Consider the following 19,805-nt stretch of genomic DNA (forward strand, 5'->3'; position numbering starts at 1 on the left):
CAAGTAATTAATTACTTTTAGAATATTGTAACTGAGTTACTAACTCAGTTACTTTTTGAAGAAGTAACTAGTAACTATAATTGAATTACTATTTCAAAGTAACTTGCCCAACACTGGGCACAGAGGGCAGTGAAACAGCCAACACGTTGTGCATTCCTGCGATTCTGGCTTGGAGGCAGAATTCCAAATTGATATTTGCATCTAAAACAGAGAGAAAAACAGATAAACACCATATACACATTTAAGTTCAGGTTTTAGCAGAAATAACACGTTACAGTTAGTATGTAAGAGATTTGGGAGAAAAGTCTTTACAAAAACATAATTTACAAGAAACTTTTATTTGTGACATACGTATCTATTGACATATAAAAGACAATTGAACAAAGGCTAACTAAGATCTGGGCAATAAAACAATGGAATAGAGAATATTAGTATTTATACATATATAAAACTCTGTGACGACCTTTATAATGTTTTTGCAGGTGGAATGAGAGACATGAATAAAGTGCAATATGCAGTAAATGGAACAATGTGCATTGATGTTACAGATCGTGAAAAGTAGTGAAGTGAATTTGTTCATAACAAGCAAAAATCAAATACGTTTGAAACTGACCACTAAATGCTAACCAGAGGTGTCAAAAGTGCACATTCTTACTAAAGTTTAGATACCTCGAGGGTCGGACCTGCTGTAGCGCTAACAAAGTGCCAACGTAATCAGTGTAAGCAAACTAGATGATTCCTACAATTATATAATTATTAACGTCAAATTTAGACACGAAAGACTCTGTGCCAACCTTTACGATCCACTTGCAAGGTTTCCACAGTCGATGATCCATGCATGGCTTTAATTTTATTTTAAATTGTAATTACAATGTTGAGAAACTCCCTGTAAAACCTTCATCCTTCCATAAGCAAGTCCTCTTAGTGTGGACCCTCATTTATAAACACAACGTCTCACCACACAAATACCTCATCTGGAACAACAGAGATATTTTATTTAAAAATAAATCACTTTTCCTGGAAACTTGGGTCCAAAATGGGATCCTATTGGTGGCTCAGCTGGTTAATAAAGAGGGACAACTACTTACTTACAACGACTTTTTTGCACTATATAATTTTCCAATCAGTGTTCAGGAATTCTCAGTGGTGCTTGGTGCCATACCCTCAGGGACTTTAATGTTATATAAAAACACTGACAGCTTGATATCTACCTCAGTCACTCTCCCTGATCCAGCTGAGTCAGCAGTAGGAAAAATCTGCTTTTCACAGGAACTTGGTAACAGCAATAAGAGAATACGTAGTTTATTCCAAGAAGATATCGTCTCTCTCCCTTATATAATATCTTACTGTAACCGATATGTTCCAGATATCAAGTGGAAGACAGTCTGGATGATCCCCCATAAATATTTGATTGTAAATAAGGTGAAGGAAGCATCATTTAAAATTCTACATAAATGTTATCCAGCCAGTCACTACATGGTAAAATTTCAAAGTGACATAAATACTAATTGTACTTTCTGTGGGGATCATCCAGAAACTGTGACTCATCTTTTTTGGTTCTGTGCTTCTACACAGAGATTCTGGAAGGAATTTAGCAGTTTTGTTATTGTCAAGATTTTAAGAGAGTTTTCTTTACGATGGGAAAATGTTTTACTCTGTTTCTTTAAGTTCCCCAAGAAGAATGATAAATGGTTTTATAATACATTTGTTAATACTTTTAGCTAAATGTTTTATCCATAAATGTAAGTTTACTAATAAAACACCATATTTCTGTCATTTTTTTAAGGATGTGGAATTGTACATACAATCGATATCAGCTCCACCAACAAAAAGGCTCTCAAAACAATATATATCTGTGAATTTTTGTGAGTATTCATATAATTATTACTTTTTTCTTTTTACCCCTGGTTTTGTGTGTTCATGTTCTGTTCTTTTGTATACTTCATCTGTTCGTATGTTGTATACTCATTGTTTGTTAAATAAAGTTCTTTAAAAAAAAAAAAAAGTCGATGATCCATGCAGGAACGTATCTCTGCCTACTGTGGAGGTCACATGTTTCCGGCTACTGTGGAGGTCCCAATATGGCGCTCCCCAGTGGCTGCAGCCAGACCCTTTTCCCTCCTGCCTCCACTTTCCCTCATCCACCTGCTGCCTCTGTGGAAGCTCCGCCATAGCCACCAACAAACAACTGACTTATTTTTACACATCGACCAGCATCCGGCCAATCCACCACCTTCCACTGTTTATACCGTTACAAAAAACATCATCAGCCTATAAAAACTAAAAATCACCATCAGTATGCTCGATGGCCAGTCCAGCTATGGTCGTGCCATCAGTTAACCCTTCGCTTGCCAGCTGTGACACGCGTGCCCAGGGTTGCCGACCCCTGCTCTAAAGCATCTGATTTGGATTCCTGAGATCAAATATATTTTCCTTTGGCTTTGTTTTCTTCCCATTTGTGGCTTTAATGTAGTGTTACATCCTGTTTGTTTGCTTCCATCTGTACACATGTCCAGATTCACTGTTATGTTTCTATTCTTACATTGCTGTGTGATCACTGTTCCCTCTGCTGACTGATGTGACCTTTTGTATCTCACACTGATACTTGTCATATTTGTATCTGCGCCTAAAAGATAAAAAGTTTTCCATGCTAAAACACAGCTCCACCTCCTGCAGTTCTCCCTCTGAACCACTAGATGTCTCTGTTATCTAAATGAAGACGTGCAGCACAGCAACCACAGCAGCGCTCAGATCACACGTGTCCTGTTATTATGTATAAAAGCATGAAACAGGTGAGACAGGTGGGATCAATATTAATGTTGTGGAAATATATGAAAAAGCAACAGAAGAGTGAAAACATTTGGTGTTTCTAGAAAGATCTTTCAGCTCATAGCTGCTCACAGACTGTATTTACAAGTGACAAACTGCAACTCTACAGTACATCTACAGTATATATCAAATCTATTCTGTATTCAAATCTATTGAGTGATGTTTGAAAGTCTTTCCAGGTGAGTTTGATCCAGGAGGGTCTGAAGCCAGAGTCAGACAGAGACTGTGCAGAGACTGTAGAAGGACAGAGCAGCAGCAGAGCAGTCCAGATACACTGATGATCCTCTGTCAGATCCAGAGGGACACACAGGGATGATGCTGGACTCTACATTGTGTCTGACAGTGGAGCTGTTCTCAGAGCAGTTCACTCTGCAGCACTGACAGTCATCTGCACTTCATTCCTCTGTCAGTCACTGCTGGATGAAGCTCTCCTCTCCACCTCCCAGTAACATGGCCGAGTCAGAGCGTCTCTACACACAAGCTGCTGCTGCTTCAACCTCTCTGGATCATCAGGACACAGCTGCTCCTCTCTCAGCACACACACCGTCCTGTTTACCATCATCCCCTCCACCTGCAGAGAGAAGAAGGAAGAGCAGAGGAGATAAACGAGTGTTTCCAGAGACTCTTCATCAGCTGTCAGTCAGTGATGCAGCACATCCAGTATAAAGAGCAGCAGGGACTTCAGTGCTGGGACTGTACTAGGACTCATTGTTGCTTCACTTTTTCTAATCTTTGGATTTTTATTGAAGTTGATGAAAATGTTTTTCCCTCCTAGTTTGAGTTTGGACTTTCATTCATTAGAAGAACCTTGGTGTGTCCACTCTGAGCTCTGTAGGAACCCCAACAACAAGCCCAACAATCCAGATGGACGCTTCCAGCTGTTAACTGGAGGAATTCCATCCAAACATCTGCTCTCACTAAATTCTTCCTCACCTACAGACTGTGTTCTTCACTGCTTTAAACTTGGAAATGAATGCAGTCATTGGTCTGCGTGCTGCTTTGTTCAGAGAGCTAATTGGCTGTTGACAGTGTTTGATCAGAGCGTGTCAGCCGTTACTATGGTGACCATAAAGGTGAGAAACAGGAAGTGTTTGTGTCCAATCCTGAAGCCTGTCACCATTCTCCTCTCACAGCTTCACTGAGAAGCTGCAGCTTTACAGGAAACACTGGATCTTTGTTTCATACTGACTGTGTTTAGTACAATACTGCTGACAGCACCACCCACTCACTCCATCACTCTACTTACTCCAGAGTCTCCAGTCTGTAGTCTGGACTCTGCTGAAGATCAGACAGCTGCTTCACATCTGGATCCTTCAGGTTGTTTCCCCACAGGTCCAGCTCTCTCAGATGGGAGGGGTTGGAGTTCAGTGCTGCTGCCAGATAATCACAGCTGATCTCTGACAAACCACAGCCCCCCAATCTGTATAAAGAATGAAAGATGTAAGTTTATTAGACAAAGTGCTTGAAATCATTCAGTGTTTCATCATCTGTTCAGAGCTGAAGAAGGTTCAGAATGTAGAAGTTTAGAAAATGGAAACTCCAAACAGCTGAAGCCAACAGGAAGCAGCTTCAAACAAACACAACAAGAGAAAAAACTCTGAATGTTTCACATTAAAGTCGTACATTTATCATAAAAACAGGACAAAGACTTGAAAAAGTCGTGTTTTTCCTTCCAGGAACCACATGGCTTCACTTTTAAAGGTGAAGTGTGAAAGAAACGGACATATTTGAAGTCCAACACCTTTTTCCAGTCACATGATTAAAGCAGACAAACTACAAGCTCATTTTCATTCCAACAAGTCATCTTCTGACCTGGACTAACAACACTGGTCTCTATGTGCAGCTGGCTGTGAGACCAGTGCTCAGGGAGCGTCTACAAAGTGCAACACTGAAAGAACATCACACACTCATTTGCTTCCAGCACTTTCACACAAACATCTACTGTCATTATTGTCACCAAACTCTGTGGATCCTTTATTGCAAATTCAAATGGGATCAAATGGTCAGACAAAAGAGGGTTATGAGGAAATATGATGAAATGTTGTGTATTAGCAGCAAGTTATTGAATCATTTTCCTCAGAAACCAAACAAAATGATTGACAAACATGTTTTTACAAACTCAGTGTTGGACTTGGATCAGCAGGATAAGCTGATGTTTAAAGGCATTTGAGTCTCACTGTATGAGAGTCCAGTTATTACTCAATATTTATGGATGATGTTCTTTCAGTGTTGCACTTTGTAGACGCTCCCTGAGCCTCACAGCCAGCTGCACATGGACCAGCTGACATTACCCAGCATTAGAGGCGGCTGTAAAAAACATGGATTTTCCTATTTAAATGGTTTTAATTTGAATAAAGCGATGTTGATTCATTCAATCCTGAATGGATTTTTAATATAAATGTATTTGCCAGAATCTCAGGTTAAAGCTCCCAAAAGTATTTCAACAACAAGCAAACAGATAAAACAGTAAATGAGAGCAGCTAAACACACAAAGATGGAAACACAGAGCGTGGATCGTTCACTCGACGGCACGTACACGGACACGCCGTCGGGGCTGAAAGTGGACAGCTCACAGATCCTGAAGCTGCAGGTTTCATCTGTCTCCAACCAAAACTGAGTGAACCAGCAGCAAAAGAAGATCCAAACTACGCTTTACGTTTGATGAACATGGTCATGAATTCTCTCTGACTTTGACCTTTACTTCCTGCACAGCTCTCTCTCTCTCAGTGTACTTCAAGAACAGTTTACCTTCAAAAATCTGTTTTCTGCATTATTCACTGCTTATTACGCACCAGTCTGCTGTTGTGTTCACTGCTGTCGGCCTCCGAAAACAAAGCCTCATTTCTGCTGTTCAATACTGAAGAAATTGAAACCTTTTAAAATGATGACAGATTACAAACTCTCAGCTGTGTCTGTAATCAAACCTCTGTAACTTTGCTTCACTTCAGCAGCATCAGCTCATGTTCACATGTTGATTCATGGTTTGCTTCAGTTTTTGATCGACTGCAGAATATTTTGAAGGTTATCTGCTATAAAAAGCCAGAAGAGGAAAATCTGCTTCATGTGTTTCTGTTTGATCCTCAGTGACTTTGACACAAAGGCCTCTGCTGTGATGATCACACCTCTGATCAAGTCTCACAGTGTTTGTTTCTATACATATGGATATGTGCTGATAAATGATCAGAATTAGAATATTTCCCACTGTCTGCTGTGTGCCGTGACCTTTGACCTGCTAAAGACAGTCAGCTGTGGATTATTCATTGTTGTGTCTGATACTTAGAACTGTGAGGAAGAACACTACACAGTTAATCAGGGTCCCCTCTCTCTGAATCAGGAAAGGTGGGCAGGCCGCGTGTGGGCCGCGGGCCATACGTTGAGTCTCACTGTTTGAAATGTGAACATTGTTCTGCTGCAGTCAATGGACTAAACCAGAGAAGAAGAAAACAGACTTTACCATGAAGATCCTCAGTGTGGATCAGTATAATATCAGCCTGATGTCTGCAGTTTAGTGTCAGCACAACTTTCACATCATATTCATCTCAGCACAACTAAAACATGCTGACTGACCTCAGAGTTTCAAGTCCACATCCTGGAATCTCCAGGATACCACACAGACACATCACTCCTGAATCCTGCAGGTTGTTGTAGCTCAGGTCCAGCTCTCTCAGATGGGAGGGGATGGAGTTCAGCGTTACTGCCAGATAATAACAGGTGATCTCTGACAAACCACAGTACCTCAATCTGTATAAAGAATAAAAGATGTAAGTTTATTAGACAAAGTGTGAGCTTGAAATCATTCAGTGTTTCATCATCTGTTCAGAGCTGAAGAAGGTTCAGAATGTAGACGTTTAGAAAATGGAAACTCCAAACAGCTGAAGCCAACAGGAAGCAGCTTCAAACAGGAAACTGTGCAGAGTTTCAGACTATATGTCCTGATGCAGCCAGTTGGATTTTGGAGATTTGAATCTCTGTTCTGTGACTAAGTCCTTGAATCATTTCTTCCAGTTGGTCCAACAAGACAGACTAAGTATTGGACATGTGTTGTGGCTCCATTAGGGGAGCTTCTACATGTGATGTGATGGCCCCTCTGGGTCTGTCAGGTCACAGGACTGAAGAGAGCTCAAACTGGGCACACAGTTGTTCCAGTCTGGACCAAAGACTCTATACTGGGACAGAGGGACTGCTTTGACTGCACCCACTGGGACTTTTTAAAGGCTCATGTTCTCACTTAGATCATCGATTTCTACTTACATTTCTTTCTGGGACAAATGGGGATTACTTTGGAAACAGGAAGTATTTTCCCCAATAAGCAGCCCTGGATTAGTAAATCACTCCAACATGTTCTCAGGCAGAAGAAGCTGTCTTGTTATGAGGGAGAGAAGAAAAAGATTGAGGCACAGAAACTTGTTGAAAGAGAGATAAAGCAGCTAAAATCAGGTGTAAAAGTAAAGCAGAGGATGAGCTGAATAAAGGACACTCAAGGCTGGCTTGGAAAGGAATGAAGTCCATGGTGGGGATGCAGAACAAGGAGCAAAGATGAATGTGATGCTGAATCAGCAGAAGACTTGGACTCATTGGATTCCAGCTTTGATATCATTGATTTCAATGAAGAGCTTTGTGATTGTAGCAAAGGGCTGGTAGCTCTGAGAGTCCCACTGATGAGGTGTTTGTGTGGAAATCTCTTAGTGGGACCAAAGAGAGAAACAGCCCTGGTCCTGATGCTGTGGGAGGGAAATGATTGAAGTGTGCTGTGAGGAAGTGACTGGGAGATTTTCACACATTTTCCAGTCCTCCTTGGAACAACAGGAAGTTCCCAGCATATGGAAACAAAGGTTAAGTGTCCTATGGCACTCAGCGATGATGGTGCTGTGGCCCCACCACCTCCACCTCTTTGTAAAGGAACTAACTGTAATCTGAAGCTTCAAATGGAACTAAGACTTCCTCCACTAGGTGGCAGTGTCTGATGAGAAAGTGTTAGTGGAGCTGGCCTGGAGTCAGAAACAGGAAGATGCAGGATTTGGGCTGAAATGGGGAAAAGTGGTTGGCACTAGTGCCTTAAAGCAAGAAGGTTGTAGGTTGAAGCTTGTTGGCCTTTCTGTGGAGGTTGGATGTTCTCCCACAGTCCAATGAAATGCTGCTTAGGTTCATTGGTGCTTCTAAATTGGCTGTAGGTGTGGATGTGAGAGAGTGCTTCTCTGTCTCTCTCTGTTGGCCCTGTGATGGACTGCTCACCTGTGCAGGTGGACCATGCCTCTTGCCCTATGACAGCTAGGGCACAGGCTGCAGCCCTGTGAGCGTAAGCTGAATAAACAGTTAGCAAAAATGATCCATAGATGGCCTGAAATCCCCCAGTTAGCAGTTTGGTAGATAGCTATGACATGCTAATCCCATCCAGCAGCTGTATTCTACCTGTAAGCTGATCCCTGCTGAGCCAAAGCACTTTTTCCAGATACAAATTACAACCTTTAATAGAAACCTATTGGTCAGCATCTTATTAGCCTGCTGTTAGCTTCATTCCACAGAAAACTGAGAGAAACTAACAGAGTTGATGAAGAATAAAGAGAAATGTGCTGATTTAAAGCCTTTGAAGTGCTTCAGATGATCTCTGTCCACTTCTGTCCACTCATTCATTCATGTAAGCTTCTAATGCAGCTTTGATCTTCACAGTCTGCTTCATGAAACTCATTCTAACCCTGAATGTCAGAGTCTTCCTCCTTCTCTTTCCCATCATTCATGCTGGCAGTGGAGGAGATTTGGATGTTGGACTGTGTTTTGGATGATGTGTGTATGTTTGTGTTGGACTGCTGTCTGTAAAGCAAACACACATTTTGCTTTGGATTTCAGTGTCAGACAGACTTTAAGGTGGAATGAAGAGTTGGAGAGTTTCAGTGAATTATCCAGTGGAGGATTTTTCTTCTTCTTTGAAGGTTTGAAATGTGAACATTGTTCTGCTGCAGTCAATGGACTAAACCAGAGAAGAAGAAAACAGACTTTACCATGAAGATCCTCAGTGTGGATCAGTATAATATCAGCCTGATGTCTGCAGTTTAGTGTCAGCACAACTTTCACATCATATTCATCTCAGCACAACTAAAACATGCTGACTGACCCCAGAGTTTCAAGTCCACATCCTGGATTCCCCAGGAAACCACACAGATGCATCACTCCTGAATCCTGCAGGAAGTTTTTGTAGCTCAGGTCCAGCTGTCTCAGATGGGAGGGGTTGGAGTTCAGTGCTGCTGCCAGATAATCACAGCTGATCTCTGACAAACCACAGTCCCACAATCTGTATAAAGAATGAAAGATGTAAGTTTATTAGACAAAGTGCTTGAAATCATTCAGTGTTTCATCATCTGTTCAGAGCTGAAGAAGGTTCAGAATGTAGAAGTTTAGAAAATGGAAACTCCAAACAGCTGAAGCCAACAGGAAGCAGCTTCAAACAGGAAACTGTGCAGAGTTTCAGACTATATGTCCTGATGCAGCCAGTTGGATTTTGGAGATTTGAATCTCTGTTCTGTGACTAAGTCCTTGAATCATTTCTTCCAGTTGGTCCAACAAGACAGACTAAGTATTGGACATGTGTTGTGGCTCCATTAGGGGAGCTTCTACATGTGATGTGATGGCCCCTCTGGGTCTGTCAGGTCACAGGACTGAAGAGAGCTCAAACTGGGCACACAGTTATTCCAGTCTGGACCAAAGACTCTATACTGGGACTGAGGGACTGCTTTGACTGCTCCCACTGGGACTTTTTAAAGGCTCATGTTCTCACTTAGATCATCGATTTCTACTTACATTTCTTTCTGGGAAAAATGGGGATTACTTTGAAAACAGGAAGTATTTTCCCCAATAAGCAGCCCTGGATAGACCCTGTGCACGAGAAAATGCTAACTTCCTGGTTTGAGACCGGATGTGGGGTTGTACATTTCCGGTAGCTTTACTTTGCGGTCAATCGGTACTGCGAAGATATTCTCCAAAATCATGTCCAAAACTCGAAAACGGAAAGATGGCGTTAAGTTACAAAGAGCAGAAGGTGGGAACACTCACCACTGTTGTGTCATAAAAAAATCGAATGATCAATTTTGACGTTTAAAGATCGATCAGTTGTTTACATCACTCAACACAAGCAGAACTGCATTACTGCAGCAGAAGACACATCGTCCACATTCAGAAGCACATCTCTGTATAGTGACTGGTCTTATGATTTAAACAGGCACATGTTCAGCATTCAAACTACAGGTGAACAATAGTCAAACCAGATGTTTCCCCATTATGTTGATATCAGCTAGTCAAGTACACACCTACACAGCATGTTAACAAACCGTGAAAAAAAGCCACACAAAAATGAACGATTGCTGGTGTGAGTACAAGAAAGCAATCATTATAATAGGATGTGTTAAATTTGTTTAGCTCACAGGAATAAGGAAGGATTGGTCTGTGTTTTAGTTTGGCTTAGCTGTAGGCCTGAGAGTGTGTAATTGTTTAGAGGGAAAGGAATTTATGGACACTGGGGGTCTGCTCTCATGAAAGGAGACAGGAAGCTACAGTTGGGGGTTGCTGATGCTGATGCTTGTACCTTTAATAAAAACTCATAATTGTTCTAACTTTGAAGTAGGTTTGCAGGAGACTCTCCACCTTATCTGTAAATGTAAGACAACAAGAGGCCAATGGCCCAGTGGATGCAGAGTGGGGGTCTCAGTGTTTGTAATATGTTAACTCTGTTTTCTATGTTGTGTAGAGGAATTTGGTTTAGCTTGGGTGAGGAGATTACTTTTATGACCCCCAGGAAGTCACGTATACAGAGACACACACAAACAGTGCTTTGACTGTTACGACACACCCACACCTACATGCACACTCACTCACGTGCACACACATACACACAGGTACGCGGATACAGTCACTCACGTGCACTCACATAGACATACAGGTATGCGCACACACAGGCACTCATGTGCTCGTGCATACACACAGACACAGAGTTTGCAGCACACCATGGGGGTTTTATGATGGGTCGCTTCTACAAAACTGCGTTTCACAGACAAAGGAGTGAAGATTTTGCAGAGGGACACCGGCCTTGCACGTCTTCCCTTCTAGAAGATGCATGCTTAAATGAAGATGAAAAAAGATGAATAAAGGTTTTGTGAAATGACTACTGAGTCCGGTGCCGTCTCTGGATGCCCGAGGAATAAAAAAGAACCGGGGTAAAACTGATTTCGCAACACTGGTAAGGGTTTCTATACATTAGTATTTACGAAGGGTATGTTGTGACTTACCTTCAAAATTACAGAGGTCCCTCGCTATAACGCGGTTCACCTTTCACCTGCTGTTTGGCAGATTTTTTAGTGCAAGTTTGCATGCTTTTTTTACGTCACATTGTGTCCTGCGTCCTGATCGCTGCAGACGATCTCCTCCGTGCCGTCTCTCCTGTACAGTACAGAATCGCTGCATCGATGCTAGCAGCGTGACTCTGAAGTGCAGTACTGGATGTCCACGATGTCCACGAAACGTTTTACACCGTCAAAAATAAAATTGGCTACTTGATTTCACCTATCGCTGGTTATTTTTAGAACATAACACCCGCGATAAACGAGGGACAGCTGAGAAATGTAACATTTGAATCCCTTTTCTCTTTTGCTCTGAGGCGCGGAGGAAAAATATCGACAAGTCAATGAACATCATTTACAGATATATTAGGTAAATGCCCAAATCATCTATAGAAATGTAAATCGCTGCTTGACTCATTCATTTGCTTAACTTGCTTTGGACCGGAAACAAGGCGCGAATAGGACACCGGAAACAAAGCTCCCCACAGGAGTTTCCGCACCGGAAGTAGCATATGCTAACGTGCACATAGTCTATTTGTAAATCACTCCAACATGTTCTCAGGCAGAAGAAGCTGTCTTGTTATGAGGGAGAGAAGAAAAAGATTGAGGCACAGAAACTTGGTGAAAGAGAGATAAAGCAGCTAAAATCAGGTGTAAAAGTACAGCAGAGGATGAGCTGAATAAAGGACACTCAAGGCTGGCTTGGAAAGGAATGAAGTCCATGGTGGGGATGCAGAACATGTGCTGATAAATGATCAGAATTAGAATATTTCCCACTGTCTGCTGTGTGCTGTGACCTTTGACCTGCTAAAGACAGTCAGCTGTGGATTATTCATTGTTGTGTCTGATACTTAGAACTGTGAGGAAGAACACTACACAGTTAATCAGGGTCCCCTCTCTCTGAATCAGGAAAGGTGGGCAGGCCGCGTGTGGGCCGCAGGCCATACGTTGAGTCTCACTGTTTGAAATGTGAACATTGTTCTGCTGCAGTCAATGGACTAAACCAGAGAAGAAGAAAACAGACTTTACCATGAAGATCCTCAGTGTGGATCAGTATAATATCAGCCTGATGTCTGCAGTTTAGTGTCAGCACAACTTTCACATCATATTCATCTCAGCACAACTAAAACATGTGACTGACCTCAGAGCTTCAAGTTTACATCCTGGACTCTCCAGGAAACCACACAGATGCTTCACTCCTGAATCCTGCAGCTTGTTGTTGGAGCTCAGGTCCAGCTCTCTCAGATGGGAGGGGTTGGACTTCAGTGCTGCTGCCAGATAATCACAGCTGAACTTTGACAAATCACAGTCGCTCAATCTGTATAAAGAATGAAAGATGTAAGTTTATTAGACAAAGTGTGAGCTTGGAATCATTCAGTGTTTCATCATCTGTTCAGAGCTGAAGAAGGTTCAGAATGTAGAAGTTTAGAAAATGGAAACTCCAAACAGCTGAAGCCAACAGGAAGCAGCTTCAAACAAACACAACAAGAGAAAAAACTCTGAATGTTTCACATTAAAGTCGTACATTTATCATAAAAACAGGACAAAGACTTGAAAAAGTCGTGTTTTTCCTTCCAGGAACCACAAGGCTTCACTTTTAAAGGTGAAGTGTGAAAGAAATGGACATATTTGAAGTCCAACACCTTTTTCCAGTCACATGATTAAAGCAGACAAACTACAAGCTCATTTTCATTCCAACAAGTCATCTTCTGACCTGGACTAACAACACTGGTCTCTATGTGCAGCTGGCTGTGAGACCAGTGCTCAGGGAGCGTCTACAAAGTGCAACACTGAAAGAACATCACACACTCATTTGCTTCCATCATCCAACCTGAAGAGGAAACAGAGACGGCTCCCCTTCAAAGTAAAAGCTGCTCCTTTTGGACACAGTATCAAAGAAAGTCTACAGTATAACATAGAAAAGACAGTTTTGGTTGTTTTTAAATTGTGCAGAAATGAAACTACACTAAGCTCAATTATGTGACAGACATTTCATCCCATGTCAGTTTGGCCTCATCCTGGGCCGGATTATCCAGCACACACTCTGACCACAGGCCCAGGGGCCACGCACAGCTGGGCTCCATCCAAGAGACAGGAAACAAACCAACACAATAATAAAAAGCACCATGTGATCTTCTTACATCTTCAAGACAAACATAGTAAAAACATATGTGTTTCCTGATAAAATGATGTGACAGGTAGAACAGAGTAAAGTGGTGGTGTTACAGCCTTTCTCCCCTCTGCTGCCGAGGCTGTTAGTCTCTCCCAAACTCAGCTACAGGACTTCAAATGAATGAAAGCAGCAGAAGTGGCTTTACAAATGAAAGAGGAAGAGGAGAAGAAGAGGAGAGGGAGGCCACCCTGACCATCACTCCAGCTGAAAACATCACACTTCCATTAAAGTTGGTGAGAAAATGTTGAGCAGGATGAGCTGCTGGCTAATCTGGAGGCTGTAGCAGCAGCTCACAGTCACAGTGGATTTCCACTCATGAAAAAGCTCTGGCTGCTTCATTTCTCATCTCATATCAGAGACTTTAGTGAAGCTGTACTGTGATGCTTCCATATTCCAGTGAGGCCTCCAGAATGATTTCAGCTGTTCTGTACACACACTGTGTGCCCTGTATGGCTCAAAGTCTCTGCAGCCTGTTTTTATCTGCTATCATCAGATCTTCATCATCCTAAATATAAAATGTGTTATTATAAAAGCAGAAAATCTGCATTATAAACACAGACTGAATGTATATGAAGACAAAACAGAGTGAGGTCATAATCTGATGAATCTGCTCTTCACATTTGTGCTTCAGCTCCTCTTACTGTGTTTGACATGACACAACGATTGAGTCTCTCTCAGACCTGCAGACTTTTAATGAGAATCTTTGTTTGGCTTTAATCTGCAGATGAAGGAGGAAGATGGTGTCACATTTAGGCTTCCATAATGTCCACAGTCTGTCACTGAGATCTGATCCAGAGTCAGAGTGAAGACACACATTTGGACTGTTTCCTGTTTTGACTCCAGAACATTTTGAATGAGTTCAGCTCAGTGAAGAGTTCCAGCTGGAAAGATGATCTCTGTTTGCTACCTGCTGCTGTCAGGTACGACTGTTCACGTCCACACGCAGGAAAAACCTGCTGACTGTTACCAAACGGAGCAGAAATCTCATCACTGGACAATAATGATGAATGAACTCAGAGCTGCTGATATCAGATCTGATTTCAGGGGAACTAAACACAGAAATGATTGGCTCATTTTAGCTTTCTGAGCCATTATCTGCTGGTGTGTCGCTAGTTGGCAGAAAATGATTTGTATTCCTGTTCAGGGCTTCAGTGTTTATGAGTCCAGATCCAGGTGACAGCAAGTCAAAATGATGTTACCTGTCTGTGTCCAGCAGCAGCCTGTATTCACTTTGAATATTGTTATAACCTGACATGGATCAGTTTGTCTTTGATTGGTTTGTAAATGTCACTGTTTCCATTGGACCTGAGTGACGGTACAAAGACAGAGAGGGAGAGAAAGGAGAGAGAGGATGGAGACAGCAAAGAGAGAGCAAACACAAACAGGTGAGAGTGGACAGGTGACCAAGGTCAGCAACCAATCAGAGAGCTTCTGTTTGACCCACAGTCACTGATGATGACTGCACATAACCAAGCAGTGTGTTACTCTGATATCAAATATGGATCCTGCTCTTATAATAATGATCATCAGATGATATTATTGTGTTATTTTGTAGCTGAATACGATGTTTGTGTGATTATCAGTGAAAGAAGCAGTGAGGAGGATGGAGAGAGAGAGAGGACAGAGGGTGAAGTTAGAAACACTAAAAGGATTTTTCATGGATTTCATGGATGATTTGAGTGATTTCCTTTTTTTTTTTTTGTCTGTCCCATTTGGTATTTTAGCCGTCAGAATTGTTGTCTGAAGACCAACAAGGATACCAAATGGATTTATTTTGCCAAATGGATCATCATGGCATTGCCGTATTGGTCCATTTGATCAAACTTTGTTGTTATTATTTATTTTATTTTCAGTTGTTACAGACGGGACAGACATGACTGGGGGATAGGAAAGGGAGAAAGAAAGAGAGGAAGGAAAAAAAAAACAGAAGGGAAGAGGGACAGTGAGAAAGGGCACTTACAAAGACAAAGAGAAAAATCTCCTGGATCACCTGTTGAGAGAAAAAGAAGAGAAAACAAGCAAAAAAAACAAAACAAAGCAACATACTAAACACAACACCATCACGTTAATCTAGCTAAGTGTAAACAGCAGTAAATACTAAATATTGAATGTTGTTGTGCAGCACAGACAGCGCACACTGTGCTTTGAAGTAGCAGCTAAGAAAGGTGTAGTTTATGTCTACGAACAGTGAACACCCGTGTGCACACCTGTGTGGATCAACGCGCTTGTATTCAAAAGGTTTCCCCATGTAACGGTCTGCTAGAGGGTGTGGAGGGCCATAGCCCCGTCCCCCAGGGCATGAAGCAGGCATGGAGGAGATCCAGGCTCCAGACATCCAGAGGCCCCAGAGTGAAAGAGCCCAAGGAGTACCACCGGAGGGGCATCCGTGCCACCCTCCTGGGAAGGGCTGAGGAGATCCCCAGACGAGGGGTCACCCAGTAGCCACAGAGCAGAAGCCAGAGGGTGCTGCACTGGCATGCCCGCCGGCTCTGCCGGCAGCCAGCTGTGCCAGAGTGAACCGAGCTGCAGGCCCCGAGGGCCCCCTTTGCCCCGGAAGAGGCCTGACCGAGCAACAGGTGCCAGGCCCCGCCAAGTAGCCACCGGGAGTGAGCTGGTGCATACCTGAGCGCCCAGCCCCGGACACCAAGAACCACCAATGCACCGACCCCTGAGGGCATCAGTGACCAGCAGGGAGTGTGGTGAGGGGAGATAGGCCTCCACACTTGGAGGGCCTGGGAGTTCCCAGGGAGGTGGAGTCTAAGACCCAACCTGACATATAGACACAGACAAACAGGCACACACAGACACAAACATGCATTCCCACCCTCATGCACACATATACAAGCACTCAGCACTCACCCAACAGAAGGATAGACATAAATGGACATGTACACACAATCACACTCCCCAAACATACTCTATACCCCGGGTCCAGGTACCCTCGCCCCCAGAGGGGGAAACGGCACCCAGACCCAAGAGATGTTACCCTTTTCCACGGGGTGGAGGCAAGCGGACCGCCCCAGGCTCCGCAGCAGCAGGGAGGCCAATCGGACAGCCAACACCTCCTCCGAGCCCCCCGCGCCCCGATGGCTAGTAGAGAACGGGGGTGTGTGAAGACCCCATACCTCCCTCCTCCCGCTCATGTGTAGTGTTGCTGCGTGTTGTTCTAAAGTGCATTTAAAACAAGGGAGGGCATGGTGCTGCTGCCAGAGAGCAGCAGGTGTTAGCACGGCCCCTCCGGAGATGCCCCTCCCTAGGGAGGGGCAAGATGCCCCTCCCTAGGGCCAGCTCCCCTGCTGACCCCAATAGGCACCCCCGTCCTCTGGTACCCACCAAGGCAAGGGAGCCCAGGCCCATCCAGACCGGGGCCTACGGCAGCAGCACCGCCAAGCCCCACAGGACCCAGGGCAGCCCACCCTACCCCACCACAGAGGAAACTGTACCCACCCCAACATTCAATCATCTCCCAGACTACACAAGACAACAGACACCCAGGTTAAGTTTATTCTCCACCTCTCCTATGTCTCTACCCCACCTGCAGATTTGAGTGATTTCCAGCAGGACACTTAAACATGTCAGTGGACGTCCTAAAGAACATATTCACTGATATGAAACGTGTCATTGAACAGGATTAATATCAGTGGAAACATGGTGGAAACAGCTGTGACTGCATGGATGTGACACACTTCAAATCTGTTCTCCACTCTTGGATTTGGGATCCATGGAGCTGCTGCTGAGTCTGTACAATAAAGGATGGTGTGGAAGGTTGCAGCGTACGGACACAAACACTTTGTGCTTACAATCTGATTTTATTTTCAAAGTTAAACTACTAACCTACACTGATCAATGATGTTAATGATCACATCTGGACTCACCGAGCCTTTCTGCAGTTCCTCACAGCTGGAATCAGTCTCAGTCGTCCCCGCTCTGATGTTTTGTACACTGTAAAATCTAATTAGTTCCCAGAACTCAAAAAAATTATGGAAACTCGTTGCCTCAAAAAAACTGAGTAAAGCTTAGCTAAAAATGACTAAGTTAGGACAACGTATTTATTTTGAGTACTCTGTACAAGCTCATTTGTTCCCAGAACTCAAAAACATTGGATCAAGTTTACGTAAGATGACCAAGTTAGGGCAACTTACTCATTTTGAGAACACTGTACAGCCTTGTTAGTTCCCAGAACTCAAAAAAATTATGGAAACTCGTTGCCTCAAAAAAACTAAGTTAAGCTTACTTAGGATGACTGTTAGGACAACTTATACATTGCAAGTCTGCAGTATTAAGAATAACTTGATATTTCTGACTTTCTGACAATACTAATTGTTTACCTACTGACAAACATTTCAAGTTCAACTAAATGAAAAAACAATTTGTGGTACCATGAATATGATTAAAAATAATTAACAACAATTTTTGTAATGATGTTAAAATGAGCCCAACTTTTATTTTCAAACACAACAAAGTATAACAGCCAACATACTGGACACTGTTCTGCTGAACAACAAACAATTATATTGCCATCACTGTTATAATCTTACAATGAAACAAAGTCTCAGATGTAATTATTCTGAAAATAAGTTTAGGCCTACCACAAGTTTGTTTTGTACTTACATTACTTATATTATCAAAATAAAATATTTGTTGTTCTGTCACAAGTGCAGTCTCTAATTTAAACAACACATTTGTTTTTCATTCCAACACAGGAGCTGGATAGAACAGACTCCAATTTAGACAATCTCAGGCTCCCTCCCCACCGGAGAGGTGACATTCAATGTCCCAAATTGTCAGTCTGGATAGCCGTGACCACCACGCAACACACAATAATGTCATGAAAGCATCATTTTAAAAAGGGCTATGCAAACATGGGCAATAACTTTCATTCTAATGATGTGCAAAATGATTTGGGCACAAAACAAATTTTGCTGTTAGAAAACTTGCAGACTTCACTACATACAGTGTAGACCCTCTAAACTAAGTTTGGGGGATGTGATCTTTCAAGAAATGCAGACCAAACTGTTGTTGTTTGTTTACTTACACAGCATGTCTTGTAGAATTAACTGGAGTCACAGCAACAGCACAGTGCAGTCATATCTCAAGTCTAATAACAGAAGACAGGAAAAGATCAGTAAAGAAACAACTTCCCCAAACCAAAGCACAAACAAAACAATAAGTAAAACAGGCTGATCTAAAGTATGATTAAAGTTCAGCCTGATTAATATAAATGTCACTGACAGTTGCTAATATATTGGAAAACCAAAAATACTTACCACTGAGTTGATGTCTTTCTGTCCAACAGCAGGAGTGCTGGTCCCGAGCCTCAAAGACAGTAAGAAGCAAGCAGAGGGAGAAAAAAACAGAACATTTTTCAGAAACTGATTTGATCCTTAATGGCTGTGCAATCATTGTAACATAGAGTTTGCTTATGTTGTTAAATAAAGGCTAGATTTGACATTAATAGATGCCACAGATGTTCAAAAGCTGCCACAAAGCATGAAAAAATGGACGTCTCCGAAAACGTCGGAGCATTTTTGCAAATATGTGATGTCTTGATAAATCGAGCAGATATTTGAAATTCACACAGCTACATTCTCGCCTGAAAATATCTTAAAAGTTTATTTTGTGACCCAGAAAAAGTAATAAGTTTTTTAGCCGCGCTCCTCCGCCATTGCCGCGCTTACAAGTACGCACAGGCTCCGACAACCGGCCGACAAATGCGATCCTCCTTTTCCCCAGATTACCCTTTCTGGGTCACAAAATAACCTTTTAAGATATTTTCAGGGGAGAATGTAGCTGTATAATGCTCAAATATCTACTTAATTTATCAAAATATCACATATTTGCAAAAGTGCTTCCACGTTTTCGGAGAGCTCTGTTATCCACCCCCCACACCTACCCCACCCTTAACGGCTGCACCTCCCAAAGAATTTTGTCTGGGCTCTTATCTCACTTATTTATTTCAAACAATCAACAGAAAATTTCACCGACATAGTTTTATGTAAGGTTTTTAAGGCTGTGGTGTTAATTTTTAAGTAACATGAGCCCAGCGGCAGCAGCAACGCTAGGCTAACACTAACTAGCTAGCAAGATTTTAAACCTGGTGCTAAACTAAGAGAAGCCACAAGATCAGTTTGAATAAGAGTAAACATTTACTCACCAAGTCAGTGTATCAGGTAAAGATCCACAGCAATGACAACAATAATATCTTCAACTGACGCTTCTCCAGGTTTGCTCAACATGTTCCATAACAAATGCACCATGAACATGCGGACTGATCCGCGAGGGAGGAGGACGGTAGTCACGTGGCATTTTCAAAACACATCTTTCATCCTTCCGCCCAGAGAAGCAAAACTTCCAGCTTACTTAGTTTTTCTAAGTTAGGACAACTCAAATTAATCGAGTTTATCAGCGTTTTTGCATAAAAAGTACTGGTAAGTTATTTAAATTGAGTTCTAATAACAAATTGATAAAAATTGAGTTCA

At 42.5% G+C, this 19,805-nt stretch overlaps 1 protein-coding gene across 1 annotated transcript; it reads right to left on the minus strand.

Moving 5' to 3' along the window:
- Positions 1-364: 364 nt before the first annotated feature.
- LOC134619417 (NACHT, LRR and PYD domains-containing protein 12-like) lies at positions 365-17,259 on the minus strand. The gene is made up of 6 exons (XM_063465261.1): positions 17,202-17,259; positions 12,295-12,471; positions 8,939-9,115; positions 6,397-6,570; positions 4,076-4,249; positions 365-3,400 (listed from the first exon to the last, which is right to left on the minus strand). The coding sequence occupies exons 3-6, from the start codon at positions 8,989-8,991 to the stop codon at positions 3,388-3,390; spliced, it is 414 nt and encodes a 137-aa protein (XP_063321331.1). The 5' UTR covers positions 8,992-9,115; positions 12,295-12,471; positions 17,202-17,259; the 3' UTR covers positions 365-3,387.
- Between the last annotated feature and the right edge of the window lie 2,546 nt (positions 17,260-19,805).

Source organism: Pelmatolapia mariae, linkage group LG20 (genome assembly GCF_036321145.2).
Source record: "Pelmatolapia mariae isolate MD_Pm_ZW linkage group LG20, Pm_UMD_F_2, whole genome shotgun sequence".
NCBI lineage: Eukaryota > Metazoa > Chordata > Actinopteri > Cichliformes > Cichlidae > Pelmatolapia > Pelmatolapia mariae.